Genomic DNA, 19,557 nt, shown 5'->3' with positions numbered 1-19,557 from the left:
GATGTCTTCAAATAGCTTGTTTTGTCTAGCAGTCAAATACCGAAAGACACTAAGTTTACTCTCTCATAAGATGGAGAAATGCAGGAAATGTTTGCCTTTTTTTTTTTTTCTTGAAGAATGACAAAACAACACGGTTCCTGATTCATTTCTTTGCCGATTAACCAATCAATCAATCAATTAACCAAAAATGATTTCTATACAACATAATATAAACAGTCTCGATCGGGATCCCAGAGACATGTTAATGTAAAGTGAGTGGGACATTTTACAGTTAAAAAATCCACTTATCAGTGTTCTGTAGTGGACAAACAATGTAATAGACACTTTCTGAATTACCACAAGCCTACTTCGGCCTTTGTGTCCTGTAACTTCCTGTTGCTTATCGGCTGATAACATATTTTCAATAAGCTCATCTCTTTATCATCTTGCTCTAGTTTCAATGTGATGATGAATGTTTTTATTTCACAGCCCGAGCTCCACTTCATCTTTTGGAGAGCTGACGGTAGTTCTAAATCTTTCAAGATACAAATGATTTTTGTTATGTTTTCGGGGTGAAAGGTGAACGGGTTCCTTTGTTGAATGCAGCAGGAGTTACCTGTTTATGTCCGGCACCGACCAGTCCTGTCAGCAATATGTTATCTGTATCTGTTTACATTATAGTGATGCAAATGTCTTAAATATTCAGCTTGTTTCATCAGTCATGAAGCCTAACCCTCTGTTCCACTGATGCTTGTCGGTAAAAGGATATAAAGTTATTACTAGATGCATTGCTTTTTGGTTGTTTTGTTTTGGTTTAGGACAAGAGAGAAGGGGATAAAAGACTAAAAATGGCCGTATTTCCTGAAGAGTAATTCAAGCGTAAATGCTGTCATTAGCACAGGACATACCTGTTCTATAGGCCTGATTCCTTTGTCTGCCTTTGGGCTGCAGTGCTCTGCATGCTGCTGCTCTGGTCTGTGCAGCTGCACTGCAGAGGCTTTTCCAGTCTGAAGTAATTGAGCTCAGTCTCAGTGAGCCATGAAGAGCATCTGTGTGTCAGTTACTTGTACATGCTTGTTTGATTAACAGGAAGGATGAATGACAGGAAGAGAATTATCCCCCATGAACTGACAGTTTACACTCCTCCATCCACCACAATTCAGTTCCACGTAGTAGATTGTTAACGATTGATGTTTTTGCACAGAGCTCCTTCTCTCGTCTTCCAGCCTCGTCTCCCACATCGGCTCTTTTTTATTTTTTCTCTATCCTCACGACTCTGTGCCCACTCTCCTCTCCCTCTCTCTCTCTCTTTCTGCATCCTCTGCTCCTTTCCCTTTTCCTCTCTGTCTTCACTCTCTCCCTCTTTCTCTCCATCTCCTCAGCTGCCTGCTCCTCTTCCTCACTCACCCCCTCCTCCCTTTCCGCTCTCTCCTCCTTACTGCCTGCGTCAGCCAGCAGCCCCTGCCAGCTAGTAAACGCTGCTACTGGAGCTGCTGTACCCTCCAAAGAGCCGTGTGTGTGTGTGTGTAAGTGTGTGAGTGTACGCAGATGGGAAAGCAACTGAGTCAGGGAGGGCTGCCTCTCATCTCTCCGCTGTTACCGCCATCCTTCACTTCCTCCACCTCCGCTGCCATGGAGCTCCAGCAGGCTGAATCACAACAGCATCTGCAGAAAGGGCTGAGGTAATATTGTGTCTGTGTTTTTGTGTGTGTGTGTGTGTGTGTGTGTAATGAAGAGGGCTTACTTTTCCGTATTTACCTCTGCATTGAAATGCCTGCATGCAGCCTTTGATTGTCAGTGCAATCCCATCATCTTCATTCCTGTTTAACATCCTCTAACGTGTGTGCAGGAATGTCTCTTCATCATCTACATATGTGTGGGATTGTGAGTGTTTCCTTCATGGCACTGTTCCTGCTTTCATCCGGAGTGCTCGCACATATCACATGACCCAGATTGCAAGCAAACACCAGGCATCACTTGTCCCCCCCCCCCCCCGTACCCTGTACTCACTGTACGTGCGTACACACAATCACTGTCGATCCAAGCAGGCCTGTGAATGTTTTGTATTGTAGTGATGGGGTGAGTCGAAGCTAGCCAGGTGGTGAATTATTGACATGTGAGAGGCATGTCGGTGTCCTTGCGAGCTGGGTTTTTGTCAGTATTGCATGGAATTGAAAGTTCCTTTTCAGTAGCTCTGTCTGCCTCTCTGCAGGCCAGCATCTCAATCTCAACCATCAAGAATCACAAACCAAAAACCTTTATCCTCAGACACAGATGTCCGTCTCTGATTAATTTCTTCTCCAAACAGGTAGATGTGTGTGTGTGCGCGGTGCTCAGTCGGGCCAGTATGGAGTGTGTATGCCTGAGGAGGTGGGCATCGGGCTCTGCTGTCGTGTTCCTTCACACACTGGCCTTGTCCTGGACAGGTGAGGCGCTCTGCAACTGTAACGTACATGACCTGTTTGACCTTTTCTTGCATTCATGGAATTCAACCAAAGATGACCTCAAGATTATTGCTCTGCACCTATGTTTATGACAATGGCATTAATAACAGGTGATAAAGGTGGGAACAGTTAAATTAGTTAGTGAGTTAGTGAGCTCTAGAGGTGCTGGTATGAGGATTTAGTTAATTTAGGCAGCCAGTCTCTGGGCTAAGCTAAGCTAAGCTAACCGGCTGCTGGCTGTAGCTTCATATTTAACAGCCAGATAGGAGAGTTGTATCAATCTTCTCTTATAAATCTCTGTAACAAAAGGAATATGCATTATTCAAAAAAATGGCAAACTATTCCTTTAAGTTGTAATATTTGCGTGGAGTAACAGTACACATATAAAGTCATTCATATGCAGGGATACATTTTCGTTCAGGCTAACTACATGTTGAGTTTATTTCAGAATGTATGCTTACGCATACATGGAATTTGTCTCCGGTTTCCACTCCGCTCTCAATGTACAAACACAAATTTACAATAAACAAGACAATATATATATATAAAGAATAAAAAAGGGCAGCAAAAAAGTAGAACGGATGTAGGTATAGACATTTAGCTATATACAATATAAGTATAAATATAAATTCAAGAGAAAAAGTGTATATATATATATATACATGTGAACATAAACCTATAGACAATGGCATGAATTATAAGTGGTGGTAATAGTGCAGTATAACTTATTTATTGTTCATGAGAGTGACGGCCAGTGGAAAGAAGCTGTTCCTGTGTCTGGTGGTTTTGGCGTACAGAGCCCTGTAGCGCCTACCAGAGGGGAGGAGTTGGAACAGCTTGTGTCCAGGGTGTGAGGGGTCTGCAGAGATCTTTCCAGCCCGTTTCCTGACTCTGGAGGTGAACAAGTCCAGGATGGAGGGCAGGCTGGAACCAATGATCCTCTCTGCAGACCTGACAATCCGTTGCAGTCTGTTCCTGGCCCGTTTGGTGGCCGATCCAAACCACACAGTGATAGAGGAACAGAGAACAGACTGGATGATGGCTGAGTAAAACAGGATCAGCAGCTCCTGAGGTAGGTTGAACTTCCTGAGCTGGCGCAGGAAGTACAACCTCTGCTGTGCCTTTTTCCGGATGGTGTTGATGTTGGAGGCCCACTTCAGGTCCTGGGAGATTGTGGATCCCAGAAACTTGAAGGTCTCCACAGCAGACACAGTGTTGTTGTGTATGGTGAGGGGGGGGCAGTGTTGGGGGGCTCCTCCTGAAGTCCACTGTCATCTCCACAGTTTTGAGCTTGTTTAGCTCCAGGTTGTTCTGACTACACCAGAGGACCAGCTGTTCAACCTCCCGCCTGTACGCAGACTCATCACCGTCCCTGATGAGGCCGATGATCGTTGTGTCGTCTGCAAACTTCAGGAGCTTGACCGTTGGGTCCTCTGAGGTGCAGTCGTTGGTGTAGAGGGAGAAGAGCAGTGGGGAGAGCACACAACCCTGGGGGGCGCCAGTGTTGATAGTCCGGGTGCTGGATGTGATTTTTCCCAGCCTCACCTGCTGCGTCCTGTCAGTCAGGAAGTTTGTGATCCACTGACAGGTGGAGGCTGGCACAGTGAGCTGGGAGAGTTTGGGTTGGAGTATTGCTGGGATGATGGTGTTGAACGCTGAGCTGAAGTCCACAAACAGAACCCTTGCATATGACCCTGGGGAGTCGAGGTGTTGCAGCATGTAGTGCAGTCCCATACTGACTGCATCATCCACCGACCTGTTTGCACGGTAGGCAAACTGCAGGGGGTCCAGCAGGGGTCCTGTGATGTCCTTCAGATGGGTCAACACCAGTTTCTCAAAGGATTTCATGACCACAGACATCAGCGCGACGGGCCTGTAGTCATTCAATCCTGTGATGGAGGATTTCTTGGGGACCGGGATGATCGTGGAGCGTTTTGAAGCAGGAGGGTACTTCACATAGCTCCAGTGATCGGTTGAAGATCTGTGTGAAGATGGGGGCCAGCTGGTCAGCACAGACTTCCAGGCAGGAGGGTGACACACCATCTGGGCCTGGTGCCTTCCTGGTCTTCTGTCTGTGAAAGAGCCGACTCACATCCTCCTCGCAGAACCTCAGTGCCGGTGGGGGGTCGGTTGGAAGAGGTGAGAAGGAGGCAGGGGGTGTAGGTGGTTGTTTGAAGGTGGGGGGTGTGAAAGTGGGCTTATCAAATCAAACCTGCAATAGAAACAATTCAGGTCATCAGCCAGTCGGTGATTGGCCTCAGTGGGGGGGGGGGGCCTCCTCCTTGGCCCGACGAAGATGCCTGAGTTTCTCAGTAAACCAGGGTTTATTGTTATTGAATGTGCAGAAGGTTTTATTCGGCACACACATGTCGTCACAAAAGCTGATGTACGATGTCACAGTGTCAGTGAGCCCATCCAGGTCTGTAGCAGCAGCCTCGAAAACACTCCAGTCAGTGCAGGCAAAGCAGGACTGTAGCTCCAGCTTTGCCTCGTTGGTCCATCTCTTCACAGTCTTCACCACAGGCTTTGCAGATTTTAGTTTCTGCCTGTAGGTCGGGAGAAGATGAACCAGACAGTGATCAGAGAGTCCCAGAGCTGCACGGGGGAGTGAGCGGTATGCATCCTTTATGACAGTGTAGCAGTGGTCCAGTGTGTTTTTGTCCCTGGTGCTACACTTAATATGCTGTCTGTATTTAGGCAGTTCTTTGCTGAGGTTTGCTCTGTTGAAGTCCCCAAGAACAATGAGCAGGGAGTCTGGGTGATTGTGCTCCATGTTGGTGATCTGCTCAGCCAGGTGTTGGAGAGCCTCACACACACAGGCGTGTGGTGGGATGGAGACACCGACCAGGATGAACGAGGAAAACTCCCGCGGTGAATAAAAAGGTTTGCAGTCTATGAAAAGTGTTTCTAGGTGAGGGCTGCATGATTCCTTTGACAATGTGACATCAGTACACCAACCTTCATTAATGGAGAAGCAGATTCCGCCTCCCCTCGTTTTCCCCGACAGCGCCGTGACGCGGTCCGCTCGGAGGAGTTGGAAGCCCGGCAGATGTAGTGCGCTGTCCGGGATGTGCTCACCGAGCCAGGTTTCAGTGAAGCACAGGGCGGCGGATCTGCTAAAGTCCGTGTTTGCTTTGTTGAGGAGCAGCAGCTCATCCATCTTGTTAGCCAGAGAGCGGACGTTCGCCAGGTGAATTGACCGGAGCGCAGTTCCCGTCGGCGCAGGTTAACGAGCGCTCCTGCTCGCTTCCCACGTCGACGTCTCCGATAAATTCCGAGTAGAGCAGCTGCTCCCCCAACTAAAATCTCTGAAAAACTCTCTGGTTCGATAAGAGGCGGCGAAAAAGTTTGGCCAGTGAATAGACGGATGTTGAAGAGTTCCTCTCTGCTGAATGAGATCAGAGAGGGAGAGCTGGAAACAAGACAAATGAACAAAAACAGAAAAAGTACGAGAGAGCGCAGTACCGAGGCTGCCATCTGCGGCGCCATCTTGGTATATATCTATATATATATATTTGTCATGTTTTGCCCACACGGTCTTTTTTTTTTGTATATCCACATGAACATCAATCTTTCTCTCACAGGTGCAATCGGGCCCGCCGCCAAAATTGACGGACGGCACCGAGCTGCTGTGACACTGCAGGAGAACATGACACACGGCTTCAACTGCCAATCAAACGGCTGGGATCCCCGCGCCCCTCCCTTGCTGACGTGGTACCTGAACGGGGAGCAGCAGAGAGACCCCCCGCCGACCCGGGGCCGGCTGGTGATGACGTCGCCGCGGGAAGATTTTGAGGTCCCGAGGTCGCGGACCCATCACAACAGCACCTTCTCTCTGCGGGCCAGGAAGTGGGACCGGGAGCTGGTGTGCGTCGCATCCAACCCCAGGACAGGAGAGAGCCACAATGCCACGGTCACGCTCAATGTCCAGTGTGAGTGTGTGTGTGTGCCAAATGTTTCTGGATGGTAAGCTGTTTTCTGTTGATCCAGTGAATAAAGTTCTTCCTCTCCTCCGTCTCCCAGTTCAGCCAGAGGTCCTGAGGCTGAACGCCCACTACAGCGAATCCTCAGACCCCGGCCTCTCCTTGGTCCTCTTCGCCTTGGTGCGGTCCAACCCGCCCGCCACCATCACCTTCGTGGACCAGTCCGGCCAGCTGGTGGCCAACACCTCCGACTTCCTCATCCTGGACTCACGACGCTACCCCTGGTTGACCAATCACACGCTGAAGATCACGCTGGGGAATCTATCAGGGAACATCTCGCTGAACGTCAGCAACAGTGTGGGAACGGTGCAGAGCAACCTCACACTGGCAGGTCAGTGATGGCAAAAGGGAAACCGAGAAGGTCTTAGTCATAACTACGTCATAGCTGTTGCCTCATCACACCTGAGAGCGGTATCATTCCTCTCATCTAACGCTCCATAAAAAAGCTAATAAGCACAATTCACAACAGTCAAACTATTCCTTTAACTCTCTCTCTCTCTCTCTGCCTCGCTCTCCAGAGTTCCTGCAGTCTCGCGTGGAGGTGCCCATTCTGGGAATAGTGACCGGGGGAGCCATGGCCTTCATGGCCCTCCTCATCCTCAGTCTGATTGTTCTCTGCCTCATGCAAAAAAACAAGAGCAAGTCCTTTGGTGAGACTAGAGTGTGTTTGTGTGTGTGTGTGTGTGTGTGTGTGTGTGTGTGTGTGTGTGTGTGTGTGTGTGTGTGTGTGTGTGTGTAGTGAGCAGCTCGGCTGGAAGATCAATGACTGTAGCGTTGTGCATTGCAGCGTATAACACTTACTCAGCATCTCCTTGTATTGTGTTGCAGATGAGCCAGTGGAGATTCTGATGACCAAGAAAAGGTGAATACAATAATCAGACGTCAGTCAGTGGATATTTGTGTGAACCACCTTAATAGAACCAGAAAGTAGAGCGAGTAACGTAGTAGACTGATTTATGGTAGACGGTGTCTCCTTTTGACCACCAAGTGGTGATATTTGGGGTTAAGTTTCAATTATAAGACAGCTGTAATTGTCTTGTTACCAGATGTGTGGTCTCCCATATGTTGCCTTTCTTCCTTAGCAGAAATAAATTCAATAAATGGAGGTCAGAACCTCTTAAGTTTTAGTATTGACTAATGGGTGAAATGCATTGATTTCGTTCAGAAAAAAATTCACTTTTAAGAAAGTAACATATTCATTTTCCTATTAACACTGTCCTTGGAGGCGCATTGAAAGAAAGAAATCTATATTAAATTTTGGGTAAAATCCAATTATTAGCTTTCTTGCTGCGAGTTCAACACCACTCTCCTTGTCTGTAAATCAAATACGAAGCTAAAGCCTGTGGGCTGTTAGCTTAGCTTAGCAATAATACTGGAAACTGCTGAATTTTGTTACCTATGAACCAAGCCCGCCTAGCCCCCCCCCCCCCTTTCCAGTCTTTGTGCTAAGTTTAGCTAACAAGCTGCTTAACTTCGTATTAACATTCAGAAGGAAGCAAATTTCAAAAAGTTTCTCAAAATGTTGAACTATTCCTTTAAAACGTCACATATTCAATCATTGCGAATCAGAATCTCACAAGCATTTCTCACACCGTGAACAGGCAGACGGTGTTCCTCAGACTTTAATGTAGATGCTAATATGCTAACAAGGACTTAGCATTACACACACATCCACCTGTCGCATGTAGAGAATTAAAACTTATTTAATGTTGATAATTGTCAATTAAGGGTTTTCCGGCTTGTGGACATCCCCAAACTCCTTTACAATCTCTACAACCGCTGATTCTGTATCACACACTTATCACCGCCTCTCATCTAATCATTTTCATCTCAGCACCATCAGCGGATTGGAGGGAAAACACTGATGAAAGTGTTTTTGTGCTCTAATGAATATTTGATGTCCATCCTGCAGACCAATGGCACGTCTAATCCAAGTTGGATATCTCTCCTCCATGTTCCCCAAACAGTGACTCAGCCAATCTGAAGACAGAGAAAGCTGGTAAGACCTACATCCCCCGAGAGAACATGTCTCTGCCGTCCAACATGCAGCTCAACGACCTCAACACTTTGAGAAAAGGTACGAGTTTAAGAAAACACCCTCACCTCACACACAGATGGTTGGAGCTGTAGTGGAGGCCAGACATGGGCTGAGTACAGTCCATGCTAAGAGAAAGTTTAGTATCTGCATATGTAGTATATATACAATATATAGATATGGACTGTATGTGGCAATCAACAATTTACAAATATGCAAATACTGCAAGTTTTCAAGCCATAAGTACAATTAGTGAACCTGTGAAGACGGAAGTTTATTTTGAAAAGACCGTATGCATGTAACGAGCGGGAAATGACACGTGTTGCTGGATACTGTTGTTTGTAACGGTTATTATTTGATGTGCCTGCTGTGTGCTTTGTTCTACGCCTTCTTCTTTTAATTGTTAAGTGCATTGGGACCATGCTGCATGGCAATTAAGTACTTTAAATAAAATGACAATGTAATGAGTACATTGATGTAAGGAAGGAGACGCTCGTACTAACTTGCTGTCACTATTAAATAGTTCAACATTTTGGGAAAAACACTTTTGCTTTCTTGCCAAAACTTAGATGAGAAGATTGATACCACTCTTGTATGTTAGATTTGTATTCAATCTCTCTATCTTGCGTGTACATTTTCCCCAAAACCATCCCTTCAAACTCATCCACGCATCTCTTTTTGTCCTCCGTCCTTCCCGCAGCCCGAGAGGCCGCCCAGCAGAACAGTGTGGGCGAGAAGAAGGAAGAGGAGGAGGAAGATCTGTCTGTAGCCTACGCCGCCAGAGGTCAGGCAAATACGCTCCATTTTGTGACTTCACATTCGGTGTGGGAACAGCAGTGAGTGTGTTATCCTTTGTGCTCCCTCTGAATGCTCCCCAGGTTTTGCCAGATATCCGATGGTGGGCTACATCTACAAGGTGAACAGCACAAGCAGTGAGGAGGTCTGGCTCTGACTGACCTCAAAGTTACGCACAAACTCACACGTAATGCATGCAAAACTACTTCCAACCGCGCGGCTGTACCGAGAGATAACCGACAACTGCCAGTCAGCCACTCAACCAATCATCAGTCACCTTCAAGCTGGACCAGCATGATGAGGAACCGGAAACAAACCTTCCTCTGTCAGATTATCAACACACAAACTTGAATTTGTTGTTCACAAAATCAAAAGTGGCGATGTTTTTGTCTCTCTGAATCAAGATCTCTGGTCTGCACACCCCTGATGTGTTGTCTCAACAATGCAAAGTATGAACTCTACATAAATATGCTCATGTTCCGTATGTTTGGACATGATTCCCTCCTGTAACCACACGCTCATGATGTCTTCCTCCCTGTCGCGTTATTGGAATGCGTTCATCGTTCTATGCTACCACCGGAAAGTCCAAGATAAGTGTTCCTGTACGTGAGATTTTACATTTTTGACGTGTAATATCCAAATAGGATGGTTACATATTGATGGAGTGTGTCCTCGTATATGGACATGTAACAAGTCACGTACTGTATATTTGTATGCATATGTATATGTGTATAAAAGAGGACGTCTAATAAAGACAATATTGAAATTGTATGAACTAAATGTTGGGGCCTGCTGTGGTTTTTGTTGGCGCTCACCAGGGGGCGCTCTTACATGCTTTTTAAGCCGGAAAACATGGAGGACAATCAGTCATGAGGGTGTTTTTGACGTGGTACTAAAGATGAGTGTATTGTTGAATTTGATAACAATAGCAGGTGCAGGAGATGAATAATGCATGTCTTTATGTTTGACTGTGTGTATCTGTGTGTGTCAGCCAGGTGTGAGCTCTAGGTCACAGGTTGTTGTGGCTTTTCTTCAGACAGGAAGCGGATTTGTGTTGTGGGAACATCTCTTTGCTCTTCTCTCTCTCTCTCCTTTTCTCTCTGCTGCTTCTTCTGTGCTGAACAGGGAATGCAGTCTGGCAAACATTCACAACACACACAGAGTTTAAATATTAATCTGCACACACACATGGCTGTGTTTGTGTCTTTTGTTTTATTCCAGATGGAGCAGCTCCACACGTCTCCAAAAGCAACCAAGGAGCACGTAGCAGTCGGTGTGAACACATGGATCAGTCGTTTCAGCTCATATGTGGCTGGTGGTGACTTTATTTCCACAGTCAATACGAAGATTTTCCTTCACAGATTGCTGCGCGTGTCTTTTGGAAAATTTGCAAGCAGATTTGACAAAATGTCTCATGACACACGTGTAAAATTGAACCGTGATACTTTTATATTTTGATATAAAGTCCTGGTCAGGGAACAGAGAATGAATCAACAATTATCTGCAGCTTCCCCGCTGCCAGTGCACTAAATGTTATAGTATATTCTGACATTATCAATGGAAGGAATATTCAGATCCTTTACTTGACTAAAAGTAGCTATAAAATACTCCGTCACGAGTAAAAGTCCTGCACTACTTGAGTAAAAGTCCATAAATATTATGAAAGAAGAAAAAGCACTCTACTTTAATGTATTATACTGTTAGATAATGATATTATATACTAAGTAGCACTTTATTGTTGCAGTTTTGAGTTAGTTTTAACCATCTTCTCATAGTGTTTAAGTAGTTTAGTCTCGCAATGCATCGTATGATAAAACCTCTTAATATTTTTGTATGTAAAATGGTGCTTTGGAGATAGCTGCTTTTAATGTGGTGGAGCAAGAAGTTCAATATTTCCCAAATAAAGCGCCGTGAAATGGAAATAAAAGTCATTGTTGTACGTAAGAAAGTAAATTAACTGTTTATTCCACCAGTGTCATTTATTGGAAGTCACAGAGACACACAGTCCTCCAGACGTAGAAACCAACAAAGCCTTAAACGGAAAATACACCAATCACACTCACTTCCCTCACACACACACACACACACACACACACACACACACACACACACACACACACACACACCTACACACCTACACACACACACACACACACACGCACACACACACACGCACACACAGACTGTGACACTTCAACAGACGGAGACTGGGTGCTTTGGCAGCAGGGACACGGCAGCTCTGTATTTTGAGGTCAGTACTTTTATTTCAAATATGCTGTATTTTCATCTCACTCACATTGTGTTGTTCACCAGCTTTGATGGAGGAGAAATAATACAAGCTTAAGTAAAATAAACGATCCCAAAGTCAGTTTGTTTTACAAATTAGCCAAAATGATTTTCATAAAATAACACCCTGTGTTTCGTCTCTCGTCATCGGTTATCTGTTATAACAAAATAAAATGGTTGACAAGTGAGCAGAAAATGGCGCCCTTCCTGTTTTCTGTTGTGTGCCTCCTCGTACTCGCGATGATCTCAAATATCTCCCTCCGTCAACAGCAGAACTCCGAGGAGTAAACACGCGATGAAATCAGTTTTGGCCGCCTGTTTGCTGCTGCTTTGGACGCTGACAGGTAGGCCTTCAAACATCTTACACCAGTTGGGGTTCCAGTTACAAAAGTGCCCTTTAATCATTTTAATAGCAGCAAATTGTTTGGCAGTTTCATTAAAGTCAATGTTTATTTTATGATTCTTTCCAAATGTCTCCCACAGCACCCGTCAGCTGTGATCCAGGTAAGAGGACTGCTTCATTAGTCACATTTAGTTGCATAATAACGACTACATGCTTGAACTAATTATGTTAAAATCTGTCTTTTTCTTGCAAAGAGATTGTAGTGACCGAAGTCTTTAATGGGATTAAGCTGCGTTGTACCGCTAATTATCTCATAAATTCTAAAGATGAGGAATTGCTGGAATACAAAGATGAGAACACAGGGGAGTACACGTTTTGGAAGGATGACCAACAATTACAAATCTTTATGAAGTTTCGAAGTAAGTTCTGCAGCAAGACTGCATGTTTTTGTGTTTTATGTGTACTTTTATTCTTGTATTATTTGCATCCACAGTGTTTTAAGTACAGTCATTTTTTTAACAGTAATCATACTTGGTATACTCTGTGTGTTTGTGTCCAGCCTGTGATAACTGCGTCGAGCTGGACACGGCTTCAATAACAGGAATGGTTGTAGGAGACGTGGTGGCTACCATTGTGATCGGAGTGGCCGTCTATCTCATTGCTTCTCTGAATCGGATCGGTCCAGTCACCTCTCCCAAGAAAAGTAATACCTCCCTCCCTACTTCCTTACTTACCTACCTCATTTCCTACCTACCTACCTACCTATCTACCTACATACCTCCCTCCCTATCTAAATGCCTCCCTCCCTACCTACCTATCTACATGCCTCCCTAACTCCCTCCCTCCCTACCTACCTATATCCCTTCCTCCCTCCCTATACCTTCCACCGTCCTTACCTATCTACCTCCCTACTTCCCTACCTACCGACCTCCCTATCTACCTACCTCCCTCCCTACCTACTTATTTACATACCTCCCTCCATACCTAAATACTTACTTCCCTCCCTCCCTCCCTATCAACTTACCTACAACCCTACGTCCCCACCTACCTCCCCACAACACAACCTACCTACCTCCCTACTTCCCTCACTCCCTACCAATTTACGTACCTCCCTTCCTCCCTACAACTCTACCTACCTACATACCTATCTATAATATCAATAAATCTCTCCTCAGGCTCTGACAGACCGCGTCGCACTCCAAATGAAGGGAGCAGAGGCCCCAATGATACCTACCAGGTGAGCTGAAATGTGAATTTCAATTGGCATATGATATTATCACATTAATACAATTGAAATGTAACTTTTTCTCTTCCCTTTCTTTACCCCACCTCTCCTCCCTCAGCCTCTGAAGAAAGGCCACAGAGACACGTACGATGTGCTGAGAAAATAGACCCTGACCCCCCCGCAGCTGAAAACATACTCGCCACATTATCCTTTCACCTCAAACCTCTGCAGCAGGGTGTAATGGGTGACACTCATCCATAATACTATATGCATGGTATGATACCATTTTAGCTGTTGTCATTTCCTTTCGCTATGCCTGTAATATCGCTCTCAGTCGTCACGTAATGAGTGACTTGTTAACCTGTTTCTGTATTTATCAGTTCTTATTTTGGTAGCATTTTAACCGGCCAGTGTGGTATTTTCATTCATTATCTATGTTTTTCTCTTCCTATCCTGCGAGGAGCGCTACAACAGCCGGCACGTATCATGACGTAGAAATGAAGTTTTTATTTTAACGAAACTGAAATTATCGTGATGCAAAATAAAAATGAATAATTGAGGAACACAAAATGTGCTGTTTTGTCATGTTGTATCCAGTGTTGGAAAGTAAAGTACATTTACTCAGGTGCTGTACTTGAACTTGCTACTTCTACACCCATGCATTTCAGAGAGAAGTATTGTGCTTTGTAATACTACATTAGCTTGACAACAATGAGTAGTAACTTTTTAGATTAAGATTATACTTGAAAAATATATTTAAAAAAACCACAACGCTCTGTTTAAGACTGACCTAATGGCATGTTTGGTTTGTGACCACTTATAAAAAGAAAGCTTCACCTCAACCAGCTAACACAGTAAACGGCTGCTTATGCATTGGTGCATTCATAGATGCTTTATAAGGCATTTATGCCTTATAAAGCAAAGCTCCTGGTTAGTTTCAGTCATATATTTACAAACGTTTTATATACAGCCATGTTCTCCTGAAGGAGAATGTCTTTGTTTGTTTCTTACATGAATTAATGGATGAGAGGTTTGTATTTAACAGTATATTGTTTGCATCTTGCAATAAATATTAATATGTTTTTGATCACTTTGTGTTGTCTGTTTTGAGACACTGCTGGCCTTTCAATGTCATTTATAAATGCTTTGTAAGGCATAAATAGTCCTCACTTTAGATGAGGTCACATAAAACACTTAATAAATGCTTTATAAGGCATAAATAGTCCTCACTTTAGATGAGGTCACATAAAACACTTTACTAATGAGTAGTAACTACCTTAATAAATCATGAATTAATCATGAATTGCAGTATTAATATGCATTTATAAAGCATATATTAACATAGTCCCTAACCATTATATATATAAAAGCATGAATAATGTACATCTAAATAAGTTATTAATCATTTACTAACACTTTATAAATGATCTTATTAATCATCTACAACTCCTTAATAATTGGTTTGTAAAATATATAATACTTCATTTACAAATGGGGAATCCACCATTTATAAAGTATGAAAACACAATAATGAAACACATAATAGACGGGCTTATTAATCAAGAATAAAACATTTACAACTGTCGTTATGAACTGCATACTAATGAATTATTAATGTAGGAACAATGCTTTATAAATGATGAATTAAGTGTTTACTCATACTTAACTAATGCTTCATAGTGTGTAGTTATTATAAAGTGCTACCAAAAAATGACATAAGGGTAAAGATCAGAGCAGAGAGGAAGATAAAGAAAAAAAGAAGGTTAAAATAGTAACAGAGAAGAGGAGGAGGAGAGAACCCCCGCCTTCTTTGATCACTACTTGGAGTCTTCTGACTTCTTAACGCTGCTGTGACAAAGCTACAAACTGCAGTTCTCCACCTGAGGAAGAGAAGAGAGATCAAGCAACGAAGCTAAGACAGCTCGGCTCCGAAACACAACTCTGATCAACCCACACACACACACACACACACACACACACACACACACACACACAGGCTCATGTGCACGTTCATGCATCGCGCTGACACAACCACATACACTCGTCGAGCAGATGTAGGTCTGTGTGCAGGAACGGTTTGACCCCCCCCCCCTACCTCATTGTCTCTGTCTCACACAAACATACAGCTGATGTTAGCTGAAGATAGCTGAGCAGTAAGTGTGGGAGTGTTTCCACTAAACACTACACCTCGGAGCTGCATGCAGAATAATATACTTATCAATCATTAGTAGTGTGCATGAAGGAGAAACATTACGTCCGTTTCCCCACTTTCATTTCCATCCGTACAGCTGTGCCCAGTCACTGCTGGGAAAAAAACAGTTGTGCAAACAGAAGGCCAAAACATGATGACACATTTTCCATTTATTTCATCTCTATGTATTGAGACATGTTTTCAGAGATGTGTCAGATGTTTTCAAAGGCTGCATGTCTCTCACACGAGAGAGACGCTGGCGATAAAAGACATAATGATGTGATTGTGTGCATGTGGGTGAGCTACGGATATGTACTGCGGCTTTGGGGCCTCTTCGTGAATCATATACATTCATTTATATCTGTGGAAGCATCTCGGTATTGTTTCCGACCATTGAGCAGAGAAGAAAATGAGAACAGTGTTTGCTGTGGTTCTTTTATTAGTGACACGCGTGTCCATTGCAGTAACAATGAGATCAATGCAGAAGATTAGATCAGAATGAAAAAAAGCAAAAAAAAAGAAAAGAAAACACACGAAGCGATTTGATGTGATGAGCAGAATGTCTGACAAAGTTTAATAAGTTACATCAGTTTAACTTATTATGCATATATGTAAAACAGGCATATTTGTATCTCTATATTTGAAATGACAGTATGATTTTTATTTATGACACTATTATGAATTAGACTCTGCCAATGTTTTATATTAAAGGGTTAGTACACTACACTACACATATATAAACACTCAATGGCCACTTTAGTAGGTACACCTGTCCGTTAATTATAACTTTACGAAGCTGGTGATGCTACGTTATTGGTGACATTGTTGAAAATTTGGAAATTCAATTATACGTTTTTTAGCTGAGGCCAAATTTCAGGTTGTTCTTCACATTTACATACATGAGGAGGCAGAATAATAGAAACACCAACAACACCACTAACTATGACCTCACTACTAAAATCATTCAATCAACACCACTATGGCACCGTAAAAAAACAGAACATCGTATGTACATTATGTATATTGTTTACTCTCTCACCTCTAATGGTGTTTAGCCACTCGGATTGTTTTGGTTTTATTTTCCTCTGACATTTCTGCATCCACACCAATACAGTAGACGTCAATGGAATTTGTTTGTGCTGCTCACATTATTGAAATATTACATTTAAAACATTCTATACATGAGTAGTTGCCAAACCTTTTGTGTCTGACGTATCCCGCTCAGCCCTGTGAGACGGGCTTGTGTGATACGGATCGGTGTGATGGCTTTATGGAATTGTTCAAAAGTATTTAATTGCAAAGAAAACACAGTGGATGCTTAGGCGTGGAGTCTTTTCTTTCTGTTAGTCAGTCAAGTTTGCATTCATACTTGAACATTTTAATCATGCACTGTCAGTTACAAGACACTGCACTTGGAGTCAAGGTAACAAAACGGCCTCAGGTCAGAGGAACAGCTGAGTTGATAGATTATTGTGACAATAAATACAATGAAGATTGGCATCACACCCATTTGTAATCCTCTTTGTGAGTCTATTTGAACACAAATGTGTGGATATATGTTATATTGTCAAATCACAATTTTTAAAAAGAAGATAAGCATAATCTTTCCATGGACCACCTAACTGCAGAAATATCCTCAGGTTGGTAATTACTGACCATTTCTGTGGAAGAAAGTAGTCCCTAAGTAGTTTTACAAAATCATTTTTAAATACGTGAGCACCACAAACTAAATGCCATCCAGCTCTGTTGTACCACGGTGACATGCCTGGACAAATGGAACCCACGTAATACTGAGGGTAAGTGAGAAAATGGGTCAACCGACCCTTTAAATCCAAGAAAGAAAAAGCCTGAGTTAGCATGCTGGGAGAATGAATGATGTTCATGTTTGTCTTTTGTGAATATCTGCCTTCGTCTGTGCATCTTTTAAACCAGTGACCCGGCGCAGTCCGGTGCCTTGTCTCTATCCCATCTTGTTGATGGTGGAGTAAGGCTCCTGGGCGCGAGTGTGATGGTTCAGTGGCTGCCAGAACACAAAGTAAACAGTGTTAGGTCAACCACAGTAATACCTTAAAATAGATTTTCAATAATGCACGTTATATTCACTCAGGAAACTTAATTATTCTGTTTTAGTTAAGTGAAAAGTTTGACGTTTTGGGGAAATGTGCTTCTTTCGCTGTGAGTAAGATGAGAAAATGTTAGGTTAGGTTACCGCTGCACTCATTTTTAGGTCACCCTGGAGAAGACAATCTATTCTTGAATGCAACAAATGCAAAAGGTGAAGGCATCTGAAAATGCAGCGCATATACTTACTTCATAGTGTGAAGGCTCGCCTCCTGAGTGAGCAGGTGCTAGAAGATAATAACAGAAATATGTGTGATATTTCCACTTACATTCTCAAAAAGGAATGTTTTTTAATGGTAGGTTGTGTATGCGGTTCTTTACTCGTAAAGTAAAGTTAGTTCACACCCAGAAAGTTTAACACATACTTAAAAATCAGTGTTTGAAGAAGTATTCAGATCTTTTACTTTAGTACAAGTAGTAATACCACTGTGTAAAAGTACTTGGTTACAAGTAAAACCCTTGAATGCAATACTTTTATAAAAGCAAAAAAGCATTAGCATCAAAACAAACTTAAAGTACCACAAGTAAAAGTACTCATTGTGCAGAATGGCCCATTTCAGAATAATCATTATAATAATAATAATCATATTACTGGATTATACTTCGTGATGCATTCATTTGTTGCAGCTTTAATGTTGCAGCTGGTGAACATGGAGCTCATTTTAATGACTTTATACTCTGGGCAGATTCATTATAATAATATATCATGTTTTAAAATATTTATTTATTAATGATCTTAATTTGTTGTATATTCCTCGAACATGTACGGAGAAGTAAAAAGTATTATGAAAATAAAAATACTCTTATAGTACTTGAGTAAAAGTACTTTGCACCACTGTTGAAAATAACTGAAATATGATTCGTACAATCATATTTCTGAACTGCAGCTGGTTCTCACTGAATAATCAACGTGTTAATGACAAGAGTTGCGGTAAGTGCTTCAGTATGTACCTTTGGGGGCCTGAGTGGGTCCGGCTGAGCTTTTCTTCTTGGTGAACCTGTAGATAATCACCATCACACACGCTGTCCCCACCACGTCCACAACAATGGCCACCGCAAGCACCGCCGCGTCCAGCTCAAAACAGTTTGCACACACTAGAGGACAAAGATCAGCAGTTGAACTGACTGAAAGCTCAGTGAGGACAACTAACATGGAGGATTGTTTTTTTACTCACCACGTCCTTTCACGTAGAAATAATATTTTATTTCTTTTCCGTCACCATCCATGTATCTGCAGTGGTATAAGCCTTTGGTTTTGCTATTATATTGTGTTTCATACGTTGATTGATTAGCTAATGATTCATATTGGTTGTGCCAAGAGCCTTCATGAGGACAGGTCATTTTGAAATTTTCCTTCCAGAATGTTACTCCTCCTTAAAACACATGGACAGATATTCAGTGTACTTGCTTTAGTCATTTTCATCACGACTCTTCTTCCTCAATACTTTTAGGGAGAAAGGAGAATGATCAGAGCGCTGAGGCTCGTCTTGTGTAAAGAGTTTTTGTGTGTAACATCAGGCCTTACGCGTCTTAAACGTCTTAAATACATTTAGATTGAATTGTCTCAAATAAGAGCCCACAATAAAGCACACAAATACAACTAGTTATACAAATAACTAAGTAGCAAGACAGATACAAGTAAATCAAAACATCAGACTGAAAGGAGTACACAGTACAGTGAGTGAAACATACGGAAAAATACTTTTACACGTTAGAGCAGTTAAGGCGCAGCAAGGAAATACAGCAAATTGGAGAAGTTGCTCTTAAATGTCATATCTTTGGTCACTTGTTCTAAATCCAGACCAATATAGTCAAACTTTATGACTTTAAAATATGATGTAAAATGAAATACAACAAAAAAATAACTGATATTCACCATGACCAGCCTTGGCAGCAGCTATGAACAGAAGGAGGAAGGCGAGCGAAGCCCGGACACCCATGCTGTTTAGTTTCAGAAGACGACTTCTGTTTCTTGTTCCGTGTTTCCTGAGCTTTCTCCTCTAAAGATCAGATCTGTGAATGTGTCCACCATAAAACAAAATAAAACACTTAAAGCTGCCTCTTCAAAGAGACAAACAACGTCAACGAAGAAGACTTGGTGGATCTTCCTCTCTCTCTCTCTCTCTCTCTCTCTCTCTCTCTCTCTCTCTCTCTC

The 19,557-nt window shown here is 42.8% G+C and overlaps 3 protein-coding genes across 5 annotated transcripts; 2 read left to right on the top strand and 1 right to left on the bottom strand.

Moving 5' to 3' along the window:
- Positions 1 to 1,337: 1,337 nt before the first annotated feature.
- tmem25 (transmembrane protein 25) lies at positions 1,338 to 9,446 on the top strand. 2 transcript variants are annotated; one of them, XM_031860485.1, is made up of 9 exons: positions 1,338 to 1,661; positions 2,288 to 2,405; positions 6,008 to 6,355; positions 6,447 to 6,737; positions 6,925 to 7,056; positions 7,235 to 7,268; positions 8,374 to 8,483; positions 9,142 to 9,225; positions 9,320 to 9,446. In XM_031860485.1, exons 2-9 carry the CDS (start codon positions 2,327 to 2,329, stop codon positions 9,391 to 9,393), a joined length of 1,152 nt encoding a protein of 383 aa, XP_031716345.1. In that variant the 5' UTR covers positions 1,338 to 1,661; positions 2,288 to 2,326; the 3' UTR covers positions 9,394 to 9,446. The 2 variants fall into 2 exon arrangements, with proteins under 2 accessions (XP_031716345.1, XP_031716344.1); XM_031860484.1 differs by having other exon boundaries at positions 1,338 to 2,405.
- A 1,949-nt stretch (positions 9,447 to 11,395) lies between these two features.
- On the top strand, positions 11,396 to 14,059 carry LOC116391056 (T-cell surface glycoprotein CD3 delta chain). 2 transcript variants are annotated; one of them, XM_031861292.1, is made up of 7 exons: positions 11,396 to 11,487; positions 11,793 to 11,866; positions 12,006 to 12,026; positions 12,120 to 12,284; positions 12,425 to 12,568; positions 13,041 to 13,102; positions 13,209 to 14,059. In XM_031861292.1, the coding sequence occupies exons 2-7, from the start codon at positions 11,818 to 11,820 to the stop codon at positions 13,254 to 13,256; spliced, it is 489 nt and encodes a 162-aa protein (XP_031717152.1). In that variant the 5' UTR covers positions 11,396 to 11,487; positions 11,793 to 11,817; the 3' UTR covers positions 13,257 to 14,059. The 2 variants fall into 2 exon arrangements, with proteins under 2 accessions (XP_031717152.1, XP_031717151.1); XM_031861291.1 differs by having other exon boundaries at positions 11,412 to 11,487; positions 11,796 to 11,866.
- A 1,601-nt stretch (positions 14,060 to 15,660) lies between these two features.
- Positions 15,661 to 19,511, bottom strand: LOC116390946 (T-cell surface glycoprotein CD3 epsilon chain-like). Its single transcript, XM_031861101.1, has 5 exons — positions 19,279 to 19,511; positions 18,578 to 18,775; positions 18,354 to 18,497; positions 17,592 to 17,629; positions 15,661 to 17,301 (listed from the first exon to the last, which is right to left on the bottom strand). The coding sequence occupies exons 1-5, from the start codon at positions 19,340 to 19,342 to the stop codon at positions 17,242 to 17,244; spliced, it is 504 nt and encodes a 167-aa protein (XP_031716961.1). The 5' UTR covers positions 19,343 to 19,511; the 3' UTR covers positions 15,661 to 17,241.
- Between the last annotated feature and the right edge of the window lie 46 nt (positions 19,512 to 19,557).

This window comes from Anarrhichthys ocellatus, unplaced genomic scaffold (genome assembly GCF_004355925.1).
Source record: "Anarrhichthys ocellatus isolate YVR2014 unplaced genomic scaffold, GSC_Weel_1.0 scaffold24, whole genome shotgun sequence".
NCBI lineage: Eukaryota > Metazoa > Chordata > Actinopteri > Perciformes > Anarhichadidae > Anarrhichthys > Anarrhichthys ocellatus.
Note: the sequence above shows the minus strand (reverse complement) of the source record. Positions and strands in the feature narration are given on the sequence as shown.

Coding starts and splice junctions, on each gene's coding strand:
- tmem25 (XM_031860484.1), top strand. CDS start 2,105: ATGTCGGTGTCCTTGCGAGCTGGGTTTTTGTCAGTATTGCATGGAATT. Junction 7,269..8,373: donor ATTCTGATGACCAAGAAAAG/GTGAATACAATA, acceptor TTCCCCAAACAG/TGACTCAGCCAATCTGAAGA. Junction 9,226..9,319: donor TGTAGCCTACGCCGCCAGAG/GTCAGGCAAATA, acceptor AATGCTCCCCAG/GTTTTGCCAGATATCCGATG.
- LOC116391056 (XM_031861292.1), top strand. CDS start 11,818: ATGAAATCAGTTTTGGCCGCCTGTTTGCTGCTGCTTTGGACGCTGACA. Junction 11,867..12,005: donor GCTGCTTTGGACGCTGACAG/GTAGGCCTTCAA, acceptor TGTCTCCCACAG/CACCCGTCAGCTGTGATCCA. Junction 12,569..13,040: donor AGTCACCTCTCCCAAGAAAA/GTAATACCTCCC, acceptor ATCTCTCCTCAG/GCTCTGACAGACCGCGTCGC.
- LOC116390946 (XM_031861101.1), bottom strand. CDS start 19,342: ATGGGTGTCCGGGCTTCGCTCGCCTTCCTCCTTCTGTTCATAGCTGCT. Junction 18,498..18,577: donor TTTCTACGTGAAAGGACGTG/GTGAGTAAAAAA, acceptor TTTGTCCTCTAG/TGTGTGCAAACTGTTTTGAG. Junction 17,302..17,591: donor GCGAGCCTTCACACTATGAA/GTAAGTATATGC, acceptor GTGTTCTGGCAG/CCACTGAACCATCACACTCG.